At 45.4% G+C, this 21,251-nt stretch overlaps 1 protein-coding gene across 4 annotated transcripts in view; it reads right to left on the bottom strand.

The window, feature by feature from the left end:
* Positions 1-21,251, bottom strand: part of RALGAPB (Ral GTPase activating protein non-catalytic subunit beta) — a 68,599-nt gene that overhangs the window by 39,821 nt on the left and 7,527 nt on the right. For 2 of the 4 annotated variants that reach the window (XM_071760082.1, XM_071760081.1), the window contains exons 4-10: positions 14,709-14,872; positions 13,894-14,080; positions 9,299-9,430; positions 7,983-8,161; positions 4,793-4,941; positions 4,468-4,684; positions 445-480 (exon numbers count right to left, since the gene is read on the bottom strand). In XM_071760082.1, coding sequence (XP_071616183.1) covers positions 445-480; positions 4,468-4,684; positions 4,793-4,941; positions 7,983-8,161; positions 9,299-9,430; positions 13,894-14,080; positions 14,709-14,872 — 1,064 coding nt within the window. The remainder of the gene's footprint in view (positions 1-444; positions 481-4,467; positions 4,685-4,792; positions 4,942-7,982; positions 8,162-9,298; positions 9,431-13,893; positions 14,081-14,708; positions 14,873-21,251) is intronic. The other 2 variants (XM_071760084.1, XM_071760085.1) reach the window with 1 other exon arrangement.

Genomic DNA, 21,251 nt, shown 5'->3' on the forward strand with positions numbered 1-21,251 from the left:
ACCTTCCAAATTTTCATGACATAAGTAGCAAATAAGCACAAATCTTTATGCATCTTCCCATGAGCCGTTTTTTTTTGTCCTAAATAAGCTATCCAGCCATATATTGTAGTTGGAAAAAAACACTACATGCACAATGCATACAAATCAAACACTAGGTCTGTAAAATAAGCTTTAAGTAAAAAAAACATGGTTAGTGCAAAGTCCTGAAACTCATGACATGATCACAGACTAAAGTACAGAAAAGATGGGACTGATTCAGGCAGATTAATTTGCTTTTGCCAGCAATCCTCCCCATTCAAAACCACACACAAAAGAATTGTCTTTTTCAAGTAAAAGTGCAAAAGCTACAAGAGACAATGAGAATGAATTTACAAATAAAATATGGGATTATGGAAAAAGAAAAGCATGACAGCAATTAAGGAAAAGCTACTGGTTCCTACTTACAAGATTTATAAGAAAGAAGAATTTGGATAAAAGATGCTGCAAGATAATAGAAATAAAATGGAAACAAATCAAAGGACAGCAGTAGTTATAAAATACTTTTAAGATGGTGAAATTGTAATATAAGTTAAGCAGCTTTTAGCTTTTTTAAAAAATAGATTAAAAGCTTTATGATACAGCAAGCTCGTTAAACACATAGGAAATTGGCATTCAGGTCCAAAATTATGGTTTTGAAAGTACCATGCAAAACAATGAACAAAAAGTTACAAATAATAACAAGATTCAGAGCTGTTCATATCAATGTACATCAGGTTTTTATTAGATGCATTAACCCTTCCCAGCTCAAGAACATTTCCCTGGGTATGGCACAGGTCCAGCCTGCTCTAAAGCTTCTGTGACTCTGTGTGTGTCTTGTAGGGAGAAAGTTACTCACCTGAGAGCCTCCTCACAGCAATTCTCCTGCTTCTAAATCATGAGTTCTTGGCTGAATTACAGCTCCATCTTCCCTAACCCAGGTTGCTAACAGCCCTTAACACCCAGCACTGCCCTGACCACCAGCCAAACCAACCATTTCCCCAGGCAGAAAAGAAAGGCAGAACACTACCAGAAACATCAACATCTCAAAAACAATCTCCAGAGAAGAGGAAAGACTCCCCAGGCCAGGTGGCAGGACAGAAAGCCACCACCTCATCGGAGCTGCTTCTCTGGATGGGAAGGGTCAGATCAAGACCTCTGACCAAGCCTCTCAGGACCACTCAAGATGTCCCTAATCAAGTTTGCTCCTCGACCCTCAGAAACATTAATGTCAGTAGGGTCAGAAGAGAGGAGGATAAAACTATACCCCAAGGCTTCCTTGTTGCCACCAGCACCTGGGTGCTACCAGGAACCCTCCCAGGCAAGACTCCTTCAGCTGCTCTGGACCACAAGAGCTGCCAGGCTCAAGACTGACCACTTTAGGCAAAAAGATTCAGAACAAGCCATCAGATTGGAAGAATCAGTTGCTAAAATGCTGGCACAAGGTACCCAGGAGCTTCTCCCAAACCTCACCAAGTTGCTGAAGACAGCAGCAGCACGTGCTGTACAGCCAGGTTTGTCTGACTGAGACAAATCCTGCCAATGAATCCACCCCTGGCACATCCACACCCCCATCACTCATGGTCAGGGCACCAGAACAAGGCTCTCTTCCCAGAAAGAGACAGACAAAACCAAAGCACCCAAAACCATGAAATAAATACAGTTATGCTGAACTGTGCAAGGGCTGTCACAAGAAGTTTACCAACTGAACAGAGGGGCTGCAGTTGGTTACATTCACAGAACCAGAGAAGAACTGAAGCTGGAAAGGACCTCTGGAGATGATCTACTTGGTACCCTACAAAGTAGGGTCAAGGAGAACAGGTTTGGTTACCCTTCCAACTCATCCAGGTATTTTGTCATCTCAGGACCTACAACAAATTGCACATTTTTCTTGACTCCATTTCTAGAGGTTATGGAGTTCAAGACACGTGAGCTTCCAGGAGAAGGAGAAAAGCAAGGATAGCTCATTAATACCTCTCTATCTATCATATCATATGGGTTCTCATATGACAGAAGAAGAATAAGAAACACACACTAGAAAACACTGCTCCAGAAAGGTGTCCCTGTCCCCAGGGCAGGGGATCTTTCTGCAGGGCCAAGGGGCAATCTCTTTCACCTCTTTCTATTTCCAAGTGGTTCTCAGTCCTCCAGCCAGCAATGAAACAGAGAAATCAGAGAGCTACAAGAGAAGAAATTCTTAACTGCATGACACTGAAAAAACCTGACCACTAGAGGATTTAAAGCTGTTGAGATTTAATACAGCTGCAGTCCCAGACCTACCAGAAAAATAGTAAGTGTGGGCTACTGGAAGACAACACTCCACAGCAAAGCACTGTCATCAACAGTGTCAAACATAGCAAGAACATCCAAGTGTTACTGTGCCAGGCCATGGGGTGCAGCAGATGGAGCCACCACACTGTACAACTCTCCTGCCCCACCTCATCAGCCCAGCACAGACCTCCTGCCTTACACTGTTCAAAGAGGGAAAGACTTCACCTAGGCAGATTCAGGCTGCACAGATTAGACTCCTAGAACAGAAGCTTTTCAATTTTTAGACTTAAACCTGGTTTAAAAGACACTGCTGCTTCACACCAACAGGAACTGCAGGAGCCCAGCCCTTTGCAAGCCATTTTCCCACCTAAAGGAGGAGCTGAGCAAAATGGGTTGGATAAATCCAACAGACTTCAGTGCCTCTCTACAGAATTTCAGCAGTTTAGGGCCACTCTCAGCTTGCTCTCATCCATCCAGTCTGCCATGGCACTGCTGTGGCCAGTACTTTACACAGTGGTAACAACACCCATGGCACCCTGGACTGGCAACAAACACCTGACATGACTGAATTCCCCAAGTTAATTCTCTCTTCCAAATCACTTGAAAAAGTGGGACACAGCACAGGCAGTTGTCTGGGTCTGCATTAATGTAACCTCTGAGTCCCACAGCTGCCAATAAATGGCAGAACAAGTGACATTCAAGACTGATCTCACTGTAGAGAGCACTAGAGAAGGAGGAGAAACAGAATCAAGTGATTTCCAAACAGTCATTTCTAGTTTTCAGGAAGGCAGTAAGTCCCTTTGTAAGGCTAGTGATATGACCATTTTCTGACTGCTGTTGGGCAAGTTAAGACATTACACACATGAATAGAAGGCCCTGGAACCCCCCTGAGATAGTTAATGATTCTGATTTGGGATGAGTGTGTACTTCTGCCAGAGTCACAGCACCTCTGGCTACAGCTGACACTGCTGCATAGGCAGCTTTTCAGCTGAAAGCCTCTTCAGGTTAAGCACTTCATTAAAATTGCTCAAGATACAGATTATGTCAAAACTGAAAGGATCCAATTGATCTGAAAAGCATTAAACACATATATTAGCTGCCTATGAAACTGAACACATCCTCAAATTATGCCTTTCTCCTCCCTCAGCCCTGCTATTGCTGTAGCAATGTGTCACAGGCCTTGCAGAGGCACTGGAACCTGCTGCCACACAAATCCACAACCAAACACTTTCAAAAACCAAGTGGTGCATAACTAAAAATACCTTTAACATCCCAAATCCTAAACCTATCACCTCCACAAACAAGGAACTGCCACAACTGCCTATCACCTGCCACAATAAACAAGGAAGATTGAGTTAATCTGCTGCTGTCATCTCAATATCAACCTAACCTGCTGCAAGGAACCTCTTCCCCCTAGCAGGTTTTCAAAAGAGTTTAGCAGGTATTCAAAATCCTACATGAAGAACAGGAAAAAATAAAGAGTGAGAAAGTTTATTCTTTTCTGAATGCTATCACCAAAAGGAAAAGGAGTCCTAAAAATTGTGTCTTGAGTAGAGCACTAATTCTGCTATCAGGCTTTAAAACATCTTAACTTCTAAAGCCAAGAAAAGCATAGGAGAGAAAATAAAACTTCCAGTTAAGGACTGAAGACAAGCAAGGCATCGAGCCAGGGAAACACACAGCAACTGCTACTGAAAGGCAGAAACTTCACTTGCTATTTTAAGGACTTCTGTTTTGTTTTCATAACACGCTCCAAGCCCAAGGAGAAGTACCACTTAGTGCAGTCTGTGGAGTGATGTTTGACAACTTTTCAAACATGAGAGTCACTATAAGAAGTTTCTATATGAAGTATACTCCAGCAGATTTCAAATTAGGAAGTCGAATATTGTATCACATTATTTCCTGCACTTAATAAAATTTTCCCTACTAGAATAATTGGCACTGACATGCTTGTTAGAGCAAGGGGGTGTTTAGTAGTAAAAAGTGATTTTTTTTTTTAAATTTTAATGCACCCAAACACCTTCTCAGCTAATGACAGGTGCTGGCTCAGCTGGGAGGGGTTAACCACAACACAGCAGTTCAGAATCATTTGGGGTTTATTATGCATCGGTTAATCTTGCAGGTAGGAAATGTCAATAAAACAAGGGAAAAGTGTATGTTTATTTTTCCAGGGATATTTACCAGTCATGCTGCTGTCTCTGTTGATTCCATTATGAAGTTTACAGTGAACAAACGCCGCATCAAATAGCCAGGACCCAAAGAGGTTCAGGATGCTGTTAACCTTTGGCCTGCGAGGAGCTGGCAGTGGCCGTGGCTCAGAACTTGTCTGGTTTGGGCTGGAGAGTGGAGAAGTCGAGGAGGGTTGGTGCTGCACTTTTGAAGGATGTGCAGTGGTTACCTGTTTGAGCAGAAGCACACATCAGCTCCTGGAAAAGCCAACCACTTCCTCTGGCTGAGGAAACCATCACGGGGGTCGGATACTTGAGTGCAGCAGACAATTTCTCACCGTGCTGGTTTTCATGGTTGCTTTGTTGACAGTGACTGCCCGATGCCTGCGGTTGTGCGGGGGGGTGGTGTTGGTGGCAGAGCTCTGGGGCATGCTCAGCCTGTTCACGGGCGTGGGGGGAGCGCTGTCCGACCGCGGCCGGGAAATGCCTGCGGGGCGAGAGGCAAGGAGGCTTTCAGCAAACAATCCAGAGGCTCCCATGCAGCAGCCCAAGCAGCAGAACCACCATTTGGGTCCCCTGCAGGCAGCCTCCCTTCCCTCCCTGCTCCCCACAGCAGCAGCACTCAGAAATCCTGATGGTTGCCCAGGGAAGCTGTGGCTGCCCCCTCCCTGGGCTGTCCCTGCTCATGGCAGCGATCAAAGGGAGAACTTTCATCATCTCAGAGGTCTCTTCCAAGCTAAGCCACCCTGTGATATTATTCTATTATATGATACACAAAATACATCTTTCCCCTTTTACTATTACCAGAAACAAATGCACAAGCATAAGAAAAACTTGCTAGTATTAGATAAGTAAATAATTAAAACCCACCAAAGACCCCAGGCTTTAAGAATGTAGGAAATGGCACACGGGAGGACAAATCCAAGGAGCAGGCAGAGGGAAAGGGACAAGGTTCATTTGCAAAAAGCCAATTTAACAGCTTCCTCCTGCCAAAACTCAGATGCCTCTCACCTTTGCCTTTCCCAACCCTACTTCCCACATCCTGCTGAGACAGCTCTAAAATGTCTGACCATTCAAAGCCAACTTAGCTCCCTAAATTAAGATAAACCCCATCCACCATGCAGTTTTCTGCTGGGTTTGTGAGCTGAATCAGCTTGCTGAACAAATATTAAATCAGTACAAGAGATGAGGGAAGAAAGCAGAGCAGGCTGTAACTTTTCTGGCAGCAGCAGGATGTCAGAGCAGTCTTTACCCAGCTTCAGGGAAATACTTGTGGTGTATCAAGCTACTCTTCCCAGTCAGGATCAGAAGCAACCAGCTCTCTGCAAAACCTGACATGACAAATACAACTTCTTCCCATTTTAATGAATACCACCACCCTCACACCACATTTGAAAAATCAAGTGTGGAGTTGCAGAGTGCTTGAAGATTTGACACTGATTTTTTTTTTTTTTTGACCCTATGAAAGCACACAAGTATTACACCCCAAGCAGAGGACAGAGTATGCACTATAAAATATACTGGTTTGGGGCATTTTTTTGGAAAGGAGGGTGCAGTATTTTGCTAAATGCACATATCATGTAGGTACACATCAGGGAAGGTGAGATAAAAACCATGTGCTTTGATACCTGGGGTAGAAGATCTCCCATAACCTTTTGGAAAGGGTCCATACTGCAGCTTTGGAGTCTACCTGAGCACACTCCCACATCCCCACCCAGAGCTTCAACTTCATTTAACTAAGAGCTCTCCTGGGCCTGAGTGCATCACAGTCTGTCTCTGACCTGCAGGTGGGCTCCCAGCTCTTTACAGAATCCCACACTTGTCATGGTTGGAAAAGACCTCCAAGCTCACCACATCCAAGCACAACATCCCCCTCCTCTCAGTAAAATAAGATCTCTTTATCTATACCACCATGCCCACTACAACACATCCTGAAGTGCCTCATCCACATGGTTTAGGTTTAGGTCTTTCAACTTGCTACTTGAGTTCTTCAGAAGGCTGAAGTCTCCAACTCAACATCATATCAAAAAACTCAGGTGGGTATCAGAGCTCCTGGCACACTTCCAGGAGAGCCTGGGCTGCCAGGGGTGCACAGAAGCACCCCAGAGCTGACCAGTGTGGGAGACCCCAACCCCAGATGCCACCACACTCCCTCCCACTGCATCCAGACAAGGTGTTGTGTCCATGATCACTGCCACCCCAGTGGGAAAGGAGCCTGAGGAAGGAGCACAGGAAGGACCACACCATCTGTGCATGAAGAGGCTCAGATAAGAACCCCAGACTGTTCCTAAGGTCCCAGAGGAATTCACTGCCACAGCTCTCCCAGCAGAGGTGCACACACTGGGCAAAGCCAAGAGCTGCTCAGCTTCTTCCTGTGTCCACTGCAAGATGCCTCCTACATAAGTCTTGTATTACAAGATATTTTATTTACCAAAAATTAATTACTAACAATACTGGCACAAAAATGCTGGATATAGTATATATGTGGATATAGTATCTTTTTTCTGCAATACATACATATTTAAATGCTTTTTCAAAAAAAAAAAAAAAAAAAAAAAAAGGCTTACACAGCCAGTAAAAGGCATTTCAGATGAACAACTTCTACCAATGCTCTTTGGTTGGACTTTTTTGAATTTTTGTTTCAGTGTCAAATTCTATTATCTAAGAAAAGAGTTTGACAGAATAACAAGGGGGTCATTTCCATAAGATTAGACCATATACTGCTTATCTACAATCCTCCTTTGAGAAATCATGATGTTATTTGTCTTGAGTACTTTAAATCTCAAATCAGATATCAGTAAAGAGCAAGACATCTGGAAGAACACCCAACATGCTTCAAGATTCAATATCACAGCTTAAGAAAAATTACCATTTTCTCTTCTACACCATTTTTTAAGAAAAGCTATTTCTACAAAAGTGAATTTCATAGTGACAAGAACTTGGGGAATACAGTACTGGTAAACCTTTTCCTTGTGATATTTTTACAGAACCACAGAATTTATTTGTAGCAAAAACTACTTCGTAATTCAGTGAGACAGGAGTATCTTGAAGTGCTTTTCTTAAAAAGGCTGATCCATGAAGTTTTTTCCAAAAGACAGAGTGTACAAGCTGGCTGTCTAACTCCACAGCCAGTTTCCTTTCTGAACACAGTCTATGTAACTGCTCAGGTCTCCTGTGAGCTTCACATCAGCTCATGCTTCTGGCAGATGACACCACTTGTTTGCATACATTTAAGTAAAAAAGCAGTAGGAGAAAGGCAGCTCTTCAGAGTTATCAATAGCACATTATCTCTAAAGAATTTTTAATAAGCCTGAAGCATACTAAGAATAATACCTCAGATTTCAGGTGCTGTTTAAGGTGTTATTTAAAATTCACCAGCCAGTGCTTACATCTGACTTCACCTTTCTGTCAAGGCTGAGTTACTCAGTTACTGAGTAGCTGCATTTATGGAGAAGACAGATTCAAAGAGACTAAAACAATCATTAAGTTCCTGTTCCCAGCTACCCACAGGTAAGACAAAAGCATTACCTAGGAATGCATCCACTAAGCAGCTGATCCCACGCATGGCACGAAAGAATATTTGAGGCAGATGTTTAAGGCAGGGGTATTGATTCAGCTCTTGAGTCATCCCACTCACATTCAGAAACTGCTCCTGAAATTTGGGGGTAGAGCTAATAATGGCTGGGTTACTCAAATCCACAGGATTACTGCACACAAAGAGAGCAAAATATATTTTAGTCACAGAACACCTGTTAGGATTTTAAAAATACTTGAAAGTCGCAAGAGTTTAAGGCATCTAAATAACATCAAAACAAAAAAAGCATCCAATATCAATATATTTTTAGCTGTTACTCCACCACAGAAATTAGGTTTTCACTTGCTGGTTGTCTTCATTTCAAACATTACCCAAATAAACTGAGCAGTTTTATTAAAATCCAACAAATCAGAGCATACACTTGATAGGATAACCCCACTGCTGACATAATACTGATCACTTAAGAGGCCTTTTGAACTCACTTTAAGAAGTAACAATTATTCTCAAAAGGCAAGCAATGAATTAAGTTTTTACAGCAGCCAATGACAGGAAAAGGAGTGGGTTATAAAGGTTTGAGCAATTTTTCCTGGCTGAAAGAAAGCTTCTAAGAGCAATTCCAAGATTTCAAGAGTACAGCACACGACATATTACTATCACAAATTAATAAAAGGGGATTTTTGTTTTTTAGTTGTTTAAGAAGTAGATTTTTAACAGGCTCATGTTTATTTAGCTTTAGCTAGCACATAATGTTTATATACAAAGGTTATTATTCTGGTCCTTCAGAACATTAATGCCATGGCATTCTCAAGAATCTTTAAAACAAAGCATGCCACTTGGTTCTGTTGTGTATTTAAGGAAGAATAACACGGATGTTAAAATTAACTGTATAGCTTTCTTCACAAAAACAAAGAGATACACCCATTTTTAAACCAATCTTTTTTGTAGGTTAAATTTAACACTCTGGAGAATAAATGGAAGCAGAAAACATATCTCAGAGCTATTGTTCTGTTTTTCCTGTTTGCTATCTGAGAGAAACAAAATTGTATTGAAGTCTTGTTTTGAGATTCTCCAAAATGCCAAAGCTCTAAAAACTTGGCCAAATCTCTAGAAATGGTCCAGTTTACACACTGAAAGAGTCAGAGTTCAAAGCTGAACAACCCACTCCCAGCCTTTCCCTGAGCTGCTGCAGGGCACAGGTACAACAAACCTCTTTATTCTATTTTATTTAAGCACTCTCCAGAGAAATTTTTGTCATGCAAATGTACAGGAATTCTGCAAGAACATGAAGAGATGGCCACAATTACAATACCTCAGCATGTGTAAAAAGCGAAACCAAGTTTGTGCAACGCACTCATTGTCCATTTCAGGAGGAATCAGACCAGCATCTTCATCAGGAATTTTAAATGGTGGGAATGAAGGGCCATATGTAAAACGCAGCAATCTAGAAAGCACAGCAGACACAGCTGTCAGTTAATACTGAAAAATTAAACAGGGCTTCAAAGCTATCAGGAGTTCCCAGGTGACCCATAGGCAACAACACAACATCCCAAGGTTTTGTAGAGATCCCTGGATTTTACAAACATTCAGCTCTCTTAAAACTTTGAAGGGTACAAGCCTGGGGGTCTGCCCAAAGGTGCAACCCAATCAGAGAGCTGCTGAGGTCTAACACCCCATAGCACTCTCCCATCTCTTTAGCCAGGGGCTAGCAATCAATCAACATAGGCACATACATAATAAGATGTTCAATAAGAAGGAAGAGGTGAATAAAATGAAAAATTAAAAAAAATAAATAAAAAAAATAAAATTTAAGCCCTTATCCTCAAGGTTTTTTAGCTAAAGTGTCTAATGACTCCAGCAATTCCCATCAGGTTACAGGTCTGAACTGCAAGTTACTGATGCCTTCCAGTTCACACCAGCACAGAGCAGACTGGATGGCATCCTACAAGCAGCACAGGATTTGCAGCACACAGAGCAGCAAGCTCTTCAAAAAAGTTGCACCACGTTTTGCAGAAGTTGGGGGTTGCAGAACAATGAGGAGCAAACCCACAGAGGGCTTCACAGCAATGCAACATCATGAGGATAATGGCTCAGATAACTGGAGCTCTTTCTCTACAGCTCTTACTTCTACCTGACCAGTCAGTCCCCAGGGGGCTTCACTGAGCTGCTGCTGCCTGATTTGACCTCTGCTTCTTCACCAGCTTTGCAAAGTTATAGGTCAGTTTTCCTGATCATCATCTCTGGGTTCTCTAAAAGGATGGAAGTGATCAGAGTAGCACTTTCTCCATGTCCCAGCATTCACAAAAATGACTTTTTGGCCTTCCCTAAGCTAAACTCGCTTTCAGCACCATTTCTTGCCCTTACTTCTAAGTTAAGAGTTGCTTAGAATGGACAAAAAAAAAAAAAATTGCCCTATTCAGCACAGCAAGCTTGTAAAGCCAGATTTACACAGATAAAGTCATTATAACCAGGAGAAGTGGGAAGAGAGCAGAAGTCTGACTTCTAAAACAAGAGTTAAAGAGGCTAAATTACCACCTTCCATTTCCACTGGGCACTGCCAACCCAAAATACCCTCCAAGTGTGTGGGGAATGGCAGACTACCAGAATAACCAGTGTGGACAGAAAAACAAGAGAACTTAAGGACATGAGGCCTTCCTCAGCTCCAAATATACACAAACCCCCCAGGCTCTGACCGCCTTCCAGTCTGCCACACAGGGCTCAGCACCCCAAAGGCATCACCCCAAAGGCATCACCCCAAAGGCATCACCCCAAAGGCATCACCCCACAGCAAGTTTTTGGTGAGGAACAACATTGCTGTGCAGCCTGGGCAGTCCCACTCCACATCTCAGCTCTGCAGCACTCTGCACTGCTGCTCCCCAGGCTTCCACTCAAGAAATCAGTTTTTTTCAAGAAGCACAGCTGAATTGTAACCAAAATTTGAGACATTTCCCAGAATGACTGAAAACAGAAATAAATTACAATCCACACATCCAAGACAGTTACAATAGGCCTAAAGCACCCTGGATAGGTACAAGATGCATCTGTTGGTATGGCAACACAAGCAAGACCCTGATTTCATCCTGCAGTGAAGTCACAGCCATGTAAACAGATGGACACTGCATGTGCACACAGCTCCAAATACCATTTTCCATATGGTTCTAAGTTGAGACCTTTGCTCTAAGCTCATCGCTAAAAACCCAATTCAGAAAACTGTTTACTAAAACGACCCAAGAACTTCTGGAAGCTGGAATTTCACAGTTTAAAATACCACAAAACTTCAAGTTAGCCTGGAAGGAGTTGAGCTTTTTGTGTTTGAGGTGTAAACCAACCCACTGAAGAGGAGACTGAAACACTGCAGAAAACCCCCAGGTTGCTACACAGCACCAGAATTAAGGCTGGAGCCCAACTGAGGAAGACAGAATGAGGTTCAGTGCATGGAGCAGAACACCAGCACATGTTTTGAGACAGAGTTGTTCTTTTTGGATCAGTGAATCATAAAATATTTTCTGTTATGCAACACTACATTTAATGAGCTAAAAATAGCTGAAGAAATAGCGTGGGAAATACGCAGAGCTTGGATGCAGCTTTATTTCCCACAGTTTTAACAAGTAGGTGCATAAACTGAAAAAATAAATAATCTACCCACAATTGAAATTTTGACAGGTAATTCAAAAGCAAAAGTTTTCAGAGTGAAAATGCTAGCAGAAAAGCATGCCATCAAGTTTTTCACCGTGTGGCAATTTTGATACAGATTAATTTTCATAGAAATGGCTGACATCCCAGAACAGGTGGGAGGAGACTTCGATCCCTGCTCCTCAATAATTAATCTAATTCTTTCCTACAAGAGGCTGAGACTAGTCCAGCAAAGACCTCATCACCACAAAGCCTTGGTACCACTATGGGTACCAAGATTCCTCTCACTGTTCAGGGTCTTCTGCTACAGCCCAACCTCTACAGCCCAGAGATCTCACTGCTCCCATGCCCAGCAGGCTTGGCAGAGCTCTCCTGATACCCTCTGCAGAGTTCCAGGGCCTGCAGTCTGCCTCTGGGCCAGGCAGCCTCAGCATGGCTTCAGCTGGAGAGGCAGAGGCCAGGAGTCAGCTCAGACACTGCCCCAAGCACCTGATCAGGGTGTGGTGAGGCCATTAAACATCCAGCCTAGGATCCTACACTGATAATCCTGAGTCACACTGAGGAGTCCCAGTGATGGAGCCTGACACACACACACAGACCCACCCACACACAGACCCACCCACAGACACTCACCCACACAGACCCCACCCACACAGACCCCACCCACACAGACCCCACCCACACAGACCCCCAGACACCCGCAGACACCCACCCACCCAGACACCCACCCCCCCCACAGACACACACCCCCCCCACAGACACACACCCCCCACACACACACACACCCCCCCCACACACACACACCCCCCCCACAGACACACACACCCCCCCCACAGACACACACACCCCCCCACAGACACACACACACCCCCCCCACAGACACACACACACCCCCCCCACAGACACACACACACCCCCCCACAGACACACACACACCCCCCCACAGACACACACACACCCCCCCACAGACACACACACACCCCCCCCACAGACACACACACACCCCCCCCACAGACACACACACACCCCCCCCACAGACACACACACACCCCCCCCACAGACACACACACACCCCCCCACAGACACACACACCCCCCCACAGACACACACACACACCCCCCCACAGACACACACACACCCCCCCCACAGACACACACACACCCCCCCCACAGACACACACACCCCCCCACAGACACACACACACCCCCCCCACAGACACACACACCCCCCCACAGACACACACACCCCCCCACAGACACACACACACCCCACAGACACACACACACCCCCCCCACAGACACACACACCCCCCCCACAGACACACACACACCCCCCCCACAGACACACACACACCCCCCCCACAGACACACACACACCCCCCCCACAGACACACACACACCCCCCCCACAGACACACACACACCCCCCCCACAGACACACACACACCCCCCCCACAGACACACACACCCCCCCACAGACACACACACCCCCCCACAGACACACACACCCCCCCACAGACACACACACCCCCCCACAGACACACACACCCCCCCACAGACACACACACCCCCCCCACAGACACACACACCCACACAGACACACACACCCCCCCCACAGACACACACACCCCCCCACAGACACACACACCCCCCCACAGACACACACACCCCCCCACAGACACACACACCCCCCCACAGACACACACACCCCCCCACAGACACACACACCCCCCCACAGACACACACACCCCCCCACAGACACACACACCCCCCCACAGACACACACACCCCCCCACAGACACACACACCCCCCCCACAGACACACACACCCCCCCCACAGACACACACACCCCCCCCACAGACACACACACACCCCCCCCACAGACACACACACCCCCCCACAGACACACACACACCCCCCCCACAGACACACACCCCCCCCCCACAGACACACACACCCACACAGACACACACACCCCCCCCACAGACACACACACCCCCCCACAGACACACACACCCCCCCACAGACACTGCACAGTGCTGAGTGCCAGAGATGCTGAGACTGAACAAGAACAGAGATTCTCCAACTTGGATCTTCCTTTGGAAAACAGACACACACACAGCAGCCAAGGACAGCAGCAAGATCTCTCACTCTGTTTTGCTCATTCCCTTCCAGACTGCTGTGCATTCCACAACCAAGCAAAGCCAGGGAAAGCCAGGTGTAACCATCAGCACCCCACACACACGTGTCCTTATTTCCATGGGTTTTCTCCTACCTGGAAGTAAGGGCACAGATGACTTTGCTCCACTGCTCCACTACTGCAGGGTGATGTCTCCAGTTGGCCACCATCTCTTTGGCAGTTTTCCAGTAAGGTGGTGTTGGAAAGCACCTTGTACAAGCCAGTAACCACACCTCAAACAGCACTCCAATTAATTTTTCAGCCAGATTCTCAGCAATGCCACCTTGTAACAGAAACAAAGCTGCCTTTTAACAAGTGTTCAGTCTAAATAACATCCTTCATCTCCCCAAGGATGTTTCAGTTTAAGTGGATTAAGTTCATTTTTATCATTATTTTTCATTTAAGAGCAATTCCCGACTGCTTCCTACAGCCAATTAAACTTTTTACAAGATCAAGCATTATATATAAAGCTTAGCCACACATACATGTCACTAAGGGACACTGTGACTTCACTGATCTTAGGCTGTCTTCTATCACACTATCTATATTGATGCCTTTTTTTATAAAAAATAGGTCAAAAGCAACAACATTATTTTCCAGTAGTCAGATCAAACAGCAAGACACAGAGGGGTTTCATTGAACCAAACAGGGAACATCATATGAAACTCTCCACCATTAACTACTCCTGCAGAGTCACTGGGGGGCAAAAATATATTTCAAGCTTTGCTCCACTTTGCTCAATCTTTTCAGACAGTGCTTTACTTCAGAGTTGCAAAATCAGGAGCAAGCTGCTTCATTTTGGTGCCTACTAGGAGCTTTTAACAGGATGACCCCATCCCCCTGGTAGCTCAACATCAAGCATAGCCAAAGGTTTTTCCAGTAATTGAAGAAAATGGAAGTTGAACATGAACCTTGCACAGTTGGAGCTGCTAGAAGAGTGTCATTGATCTGAAGAAGAAATAATAACAAAACTTCCCAGGTTTCTCTTGCCATAATTGTTGATTCTCGAGCCAGTTTCTGGACAGCTTTCAACACCTGCAAGCACAATCTAATCTGACTTGATCCTGGGTCTGGCCTGAAAAAGAAAAAATACTTGAATCTCTAAACAAGAAACACAAAGTGATGCATACAATAACCTGAACTTCAACCAATCACAAGAGGAAACATCAATATTATTGAACAAGAGCCACAAATATGAACCCTAACTCTGAGTATGCTAACTTTGCCTCAGTGAGTACAAGTTGTACCATAACATTCTTCCCTCCATGGCAGAACTCATCACCAGGGAGTGAACACCAACTGGAGCAATCACAGCCCCTTATCCACAGGGGCTTTACCTAGCTCCAACAATGAGAATGTAGCTGAGTCTGTTACATACATAATTAAAAAGGAAAATGGAAAAATTGAGAAAATATTGGTAGCAAATTAGTTTAAATTCTTCCTACTTCTCCTCTTGCTTTCAAATATAAATCCCACTCTTGGCCCTAACTCTTTGGATTTAATAAAAAAATCCAGAAGAGGGTGAATAAAAAAAAAAAAATCAGACTAAAGGAAGATAGGATAAGTAAGGGAGACGGAACAAATTGATATTATCAAGGTTTTCCCTAAAGTAACAACCAGTCCTGCACAGCTCCTGCTGAGTCACTCCACATGAAGTGCTGCAGAAGCTGCAGACTCTCTTCCCATCAGTTACTTTGGACAAGGCAGAAAGTGTGCAAAATAGTGATGTGAAACATCTGGACAGTATCTGAGGACACTGATAAACAAAGCTGAGGAAGCATAGAAGTTTAAAGGGTGAAAGAGGAGATTACAAATTATAGAATACAATACATGCAAGCCATATTTAAACCTGTAAGAAGCCACTTTTCCTACCACTTACTGAAAGGATGAAAAAAAATAAATATTACCTACCTCTGGACTACTAAGTGGTATTACCAGATTACTACCAAATATTTTCCATGTGGTATAGCCCACAAGTCATGCTGCATGGTAAGGATCTTGAGAACATGCTGATCAACTAGATAAGATCTGTGTTTCTTAGAAAATAGTAGCTCACATTGGTATCACTTACTGACAGGCACACATAAAAATACAAGCAATTCTTATCTTAGAATTGCTGGGGCTGGAAAAGACCTTCAAGGCCATGGAGTCCAACCTCATCCTAACCCTCTTACCCTATTCCTGATGACCACCACTAAACCATGTCCCCAAGCACCATATCCAGGTGATTTTTAAACACATTCAGGGATGGAGACTCAGCCACCTCCCTGGGGAGTCTGGTCCAGTGCTTACCAACCCTCTCTGTAAAGAAGTTTCTCCTGATACCCAACCTAAATCTCCCCTGACACAGTTTGAGGACCTCTCCCCTTGTCCTGTCCTCTGTCACCAGTGAGGAGAGACCAATCCCACTCTCTCTACAACCTCCTTTCAGGTATCTGTAAAGAGTGAGAAGATCTCCCCTCAGCTTCCATTTCCCCAGACTATCCAGTCCCAGCACCCTCAGTTGTTCCTCACAGGGGATGTTTTCCAAACCCTTCCCCAGCTTTGCTGCCTTTCTCTGGCCCTGCTCCAACACCCCAATGTCCTTTTTGTATTCAGGTGCCCAGAACTGAACACAGAACCCAAGGTGGGGCCTCACTTCCCTGGTCCTGCTGCCCACACCATTCCTGATCCAGGCCAGAATGCCACCTGAGCACATTGCTGGCTGACAATCAATACCCCCAGGTCCTTATCTGCCAGGCAGCTTTCCAGGCACCTTTCCCCAAGCCTGCAGCATTGCCTGGGCTTGTTGTGACCCATCTGCAGGACCTTACACTTGGCCTCAGTGACTTTCACACAGTTTGTCTCAGCCCAGTGATCCAGTCTGCCCAGGTCCCTCTGAAGCCTTCCAGCAGATCCACACTCCCTCCCAACTTGGTGTCATCTGCAAACTTACTGAGGGGACATTTGATCCCCTCATGATCATTAATAAAGCTGTTAAACAGGAGTGGCCCCAGCACTGAGTCCTGGGCTGCCAACTGGGCTGAACTCCACTGACCACCCCTCTTTGGGCCCAGCCAGCCCAGCACAGAACAGAACGTGCCCACACAAACCATGGGCAGCAGCTTTTCCACGAGGATGTTATGGGGGACAGTGTCAAAGGCTTTACTGAAGTCCAGGTAGATGACATCAACAGCTTTTCCCTCCTCTACTAAGCAGGTCACCTTGTCATGGAACAAGATCAGGTTTGTCAAGCAGGATCTGCCTTCCATGAACCCATGCTGACTGGGCCTGAGGCTGGTTGACCTTTAAGTGTTCTGTGATGGTTCTTAAGATCATCCATTCCATGACCTTCCCTGGCACCCAGGGGAGACTGACAGGTCTGTAGTTACTGGGATTCTCTTTCCAGCCTCTCTTGAAGATGGGTGTCACATTTGGCAGTCTCCAGTCCAATGGGACATCCCCAGTTATCTAGGACTTTTGAAAGATGATGGAGAGAGGCTTGGCAACTACACCTGCCAACTCTGAACACTCTAGGGTGTTAACCATCCAGCCCCATGGATGGTTATGAGTATCTACCTTATGAAGAAGGTCCATAACCATTTCCTCATGGATTACACAGGGCCCAATCTGTTCCCATCTCTGTCTTCTATCTTTAGGGACTCTGTACACAGGGAACAACTGGTGCTGCTATTAAAGACTGAGGCAAAGGAAGTATTAAGTACCTCAGCCTTCTCTTGATCCTTGGTCACTGTGCTTTCCTCTGCATCTAATAAGAAATGGAGATTCTCCCTAGCCCTCCTCTTGTTATTGATCTATTTATGGAAACATTTATTGTTATTTTTCACCACAGTGGCCAAGTTTAGTTCCAGCTGGGCCTTGGTCCTTCTAGTTTTCTCCCTGCACAGCTTCACTACATATCTGTAATTCTCATGGTTGCCTGTCCCTCTTCCAAATACCATACACTTTCTTTTTGTTTCTGAGTTCCAGCCAAAGCTCTCTGTTCAGCCAGGCTGGGCTCCATCTTCACTGGCTCATCTTCTGTGACTTCGAATGGTCACCTGCACCTCTAAAATTACCTCCTTAAGGTATGCTCAGCCTTCCTGGGCTCCTGTGTCCTCCAAAGCTGCCTCCCAAGGGACTCTCTCAGCCATGGTCTGGAAGAGATCCAAGTCTGCTCTCCTGAAGTCCCAGGTGCAGTTCTGCAGACTCCCCCCTCCTTGCTTCACTTTGGTCACTTTGCCCAAGATGTCCTCCAACCATTCCATCCCCCACCAGACCTTCTCTATTAATAACAGCAGGTCCAGGAGTGAGCTTCCCCTTGCTGGCTCCCTCACCCTCTGCAACAAGTAGTTATCTCCTACACATTCTAGGAACCTCCAGGACTGTTCCCTCTGCTGTATTACGTTTGCAGCAGGTATCTGGGGAGTTGAAGTCCCCCATGAGATCAAGAGACCATGAGACCTTACCCAACTGTCTGTAAAGTACCTTCCCCACCTCTTCATCCCAGCTGGGTGGTTTGGAGCAGACTCCCATGATGATGTCCATGTTATTGACCTTTCCCTGGATTCTAAACCATAAGCTCCCAACCTTGTCATCCCCATCATCAATTTCTGGACAATCTCTCCCTAACATAGAGGGCAACCTCACCACCTCTCCTTCCTTGCCTTTATCTTTTGAAAAGTTGGTGGCCATCAATGACAGCATTCCAACTGTGTGAGTTCTCACATTTCTGGGATGGCAACTATATCAGTTTTCCACCTGCACAGTGGCCTCCAGCTCCTCCTGCTTGTTACCCAATGCACCTCAGCTGGGCAGGAGAAGCCCTAATGCCCTCTGGATGTTTCCAATGTAAGCACCTTGACAGAATAAATGTTGTATTACAGCACTGGAAGCAAGATCAGAAGGAGACAAGACGGTATCAATGCAAAACTGCAGACCATAAGTCACAGTTCAGGGCTTCAGTGGGCTGCTTAATCCTAATGAATGCTCCCCAGAGAACAGCAAAGCTTGGGACCAGTAAGCCCAGACATCATTCCCAGCACTATTTTTTTCCCTCAGCAACAACAGAGCAGATACTTCAGCCAAAAGATACTCTTGACAGGCCTGAGGTTCCAAAGCCTGTTTCAAGACTCCTTTCCCTAATGATTTCAGGAAGCCAAATGAAGGAGGCTGACATGTACCAGCTCCAGATGCACACCACTTACTGTACTTCTGAGCTAACCTGGAAATGGAAAAGCTGAAGTCCCCAGAGTCAACTGAATGGCAAACTCTGCTTGCAGCACTTTGCAGGCTCATGTCTCTGCTTCTACAGAAACTGCCCTCTTCATTCCCACACTCCTTTGCAACAAGAATTGTTCTTGTGATTTCATATGAGGAGCAGAATTATTATAAAAGTCTCTCACACTGGGACAGTGATGTGTTCCACCATCTCTCAAGCAGCTCCAGACATTTTAGCTGCAAAGACTCAGTACCTATACTCAATTTCCTGGGGAGAGGAGGCAGGGGAAGAGGGGTCTTGTATTTTCTTTGTGTTTCTAAAAAGAGTTTAAGACACTGAAGCATTACCTGACAGCAGCTGCCACCACTGCTGCTTAAACAGTCTGCAAGGCTTCCTGAGCATCCCGGGGCTGCTAGAGGGGCAGAGGCTGCTGGGGGTTGTGTGGGGACTGCTCAGGTGCACCCAGTGCTCACTCCATCAGGGTGGACAGAAGGTCAGTGCTGGAGGGAAAGATTCAAGCACCCTCCTTCTAGTCAGTCTTGCAGACAAAGGAATGGAAACCTGACTCCCTCCTCTCTCACTTTTCAGCACCACACTGTTTCAAGGACTGCGTATGAAAACAACATTTGATTCTGCTGAGCATGCAGACTGGAATGATTTATGTACTCTGGCTTTGTATTTGGTGTAGCAATGTTCCTGGGATGCTATCAGAGCTGAACTGCTCACTTAAGGCTGCTGCATTTCACATGTCAACTCTACATCCCCCTCAGGGTCTGAAACCCTCATCACAGTTCTGGGCCACCACTTCACAGAGAGCCAAACCAACAGTGACATTGTTTCCAGGAAACCAGGAGGAGGAAGAACACTATTTTAGTCACGACCTTCTGGAGGACACAGGCTCATAAAAAAGGCCTAGTATTTGCAATGCAATAACAGGCAATTTTTCCAGGAGGAAAATGCAGGTTTCTATAAGAGGTCCTAGGTAAGTAATCTACAGGAGCCCATCAGCACCAGCAACCTTATCCATTGGTTAAAATCAGAAATCAGAGATTATTCTCTCCTCTTTCCCCCAACAGACACAGACTACGAGCCTTTGCTTTCCCTCTGGTAGGATGTGCACAGCTCAGTTCTGATTTTAATTTCCATTACAGGGTATCTTCCTGTTGCTGGAATGAATTCCCAATGCAGCTCCCTGGAGGAGCTGTGGCAAGGAACTGGGAACTTTAAAAGCAAAGCAGGGACCTGAACATCAAGCGTTGACAGCAACTGCCATGAAAAAAAGTTTCTGCCACAGCTTAGCAGGTTTTGAAAGAAAGACAATCCCTTAGTTATAATGGACTGGTGTGAATTAAGATTTTTCAGCCCTCCTTGTCTCTGGTATTTCATTCAACAGCCCTCCCATGCAGCCCATCACCCTGCATCCAGCTCCACCACTGCAGGCAGGTGAGATGGGGCAATGGCAGCTTCTGCCAACAGCATGCAAGAAACACTCCCAAACTGCCTGCTGCCAGGCCCCTTGTGTGAAAGCAGTCACTGACCACCACAGGGATTATTCTTCTCTGACAGTACACTCTGTTTTGCATGGATTCAAGCTTAGAAACAACCTCCTGGACAAGTCTAATCCAGAAGAATGCTTTCCTCAGATCTGTGCCATTGACCTGACCATCCCTGAATGGGAGGGAATTAAAATCCCTTTTTCACAAGAGCAATGACAACGTGATAGACTTTAAAGCAACCAATAAATAAGTCTGAGCTTATTATTTGAATTTGCTTGAGTTATTATTCAAAGCCCTTTATTAACAAAACCTGCAAACAAACTTAAGTGACCCAAGCACAGGGCCCTTTGAAGGCCTCTTGCAGTGAGACATGAGTAGTACTGATGAACCTGGTACTAGACATCTACTAAACATTGGCCCAAAGAAATTTCAGGTAATTAAGTAAGTACTGTTTAACAGGGCATCATTAATTAATCTCCTCTTACATATCCAACAAGTGTTCAGCACCAACAGGCAGACTCACCATAAACTATAAACCATGTATAGTGATCAAGCACCCTCACAACATAACTCTGTCCAGGACCTAGCAGCATGTGTACCTCAGCACCATCATCCCAGGGGGTCTCAGGTAACACCAGGCTGTCAGCCAGCAAGCACACCTTGACACACGTTGTGTGTGTCAAAACTGTCAGTGCAAGACAGGCAGCATAATGATGCCAATTTAACAGGCACAAAGCAGCCACTTTCTGCAAGATCCT

The sequence above is a fragment of the Heliangelus exortis genome, chromosome 16, assembly GCF_036169615.1.
Source record: "Heliangelus exortis chromosome 16, bHelExo1.hap1, whole genome shotgun sequence".
Lineage (NCBI taxonomy): Eukaryota > Metazoa > Chordata > Aves > Apodiformes > Trochilidae > Heliangelus > Heliangelus exortis.